We start from the raw sequence: 1,199 nt of genomic DNA, 5'->3' as shown, positions 1-1,199 counted from the left end.
TGACCGCCTCTGGCTCTCTTCCACCCTTCACGTGGTTGTGCGAAAAGGGCCCTTCGAGGAAGTCGGTCGACTGGCATACGCAGCACGTGGCCAAGCCAGCGCAACCTGTGCAGTGTGATCAGTTCATCAATCGAGGGTGAGTTATTCCTCCCGAATACCATTCGAAAAGAAAGAAAGCGTTCAGCTGTAGCACCTTTCCGGTGCCTAACTGCCATACCATCCGAAGGAAGCACGAGGGCTAGGATACTGCCAGGTTGCCCAAGCCTAGACAGGAGAAGTCGAGTGGCGGAGGTCGGATTCGAACCACGAACCTTCCGGTCAGTAAATTCGCGCTCTAACCACTTGGGCCATCTCGCCCATTCGACGTATTTCAGAATTGCTGATCCGGTGTTCCCACCAGACTCGGGCAACGCTCCGAAGACATCGATGGTCCTCGGCGCGCAGCGGCCAGGTTTCCGATCCATATAGTAGTATGGAGCGCACCGCAGCATTGTATCATCATCATCGACAGCATGACATTATTGTTCAACACCGATGCTTCACTGCAGCATCGTCTCACTAACCGTTGCTTTCCTGGGGCCAGTCGGTCGTACCAAATGATGTAGGGCACGGTTATTTCCCGTAGCAAAGGTTTTCTCCATCTCCCGAGCTTTCGATGTTTACCAGAGCCATCGGTCTTTTCTTAGATTCTTCACCATTTAATGTTTGAAAGATTTGCGTGCGCCGTCGAACTCGTTGTCTGCTAAAATGGTTTTCCTGGCATCAACCATTGAATGGCGATCCCGACGACATCCAGTGGTCTTGTGGTCGGATTGCAGAGGTCGGGTAGACAGCACTGAACGCCACTAACGTAGCTCCATTCACATTTAGCCACCCTTCGTCCAAATGCTCACTGCCACCACAGTAGTTGCTTGCTGTGAAGAGTTGCTGGGCTATCTCAGATCGATACTGTTGGGCTATGGTAGTTCTTCGATGACAGTGGATTGGCATGCTTCCTGATGACTTGCGAGGGCCTGAAGGGAAGCGATTTGTCAGACGTGAACGCATCATGGAGTGATCGGAATCAAGTGGTGTTCCCCAGAAGGAACGGCAGTCTTGAATTGTGGCTCTCCACCGTTGGCTGATGGCTACGTGGTCCAAATGGGTTCACGGTTGATCTGCAGTTGGTGGCCGCCAGGTTACACGATGCAAACGTTCAT

The 1,199-nt window shown here is 52.4% G+C and overlaps 1 protein-coding gene across 1 annotated transcript in view; it reads right to left on the bottom strand.

The window, feature by feature from the left end:
• T265_11768 (hypothetical protein) overlaps positions 1-491 on the bottom strand; it is a gene marked incomplete at both ends in the record, with an annotated part of 17,589 nt that extends 17,098 nt beyond the window's left edge. The window contains one exon of the mRNA XM_009178517.1: positions 5-491. Within this exon, the coding sequence (XP_009176781.1) occupies positions 5-491 (487 nt within the window). The remainder of the gene's footprint in view (positions 1-4) is intronic.
• Positions 492-1,199: the final 708 nt, after the last annotated feature.

The sequence above is a fragment of the Opisthorchis viverrini genome (assembly GCF_000715545.1).
Source record: "Opisthorchis viverrini unplaced genomic scaffold opera_v5_572, whole genome shotgun sequence".
NCBI lineage: Eukaryota > Metazoa > Platyhelminthes > Trematoda > Opisthorchiida > Opisthorchiidae > Opisthorchis > Opisthorchis viverrini.
Note: the sequence above shows the minus strand (reverse complement) of the source record. Positions and strands in the feature narration are given on the sequence as shown.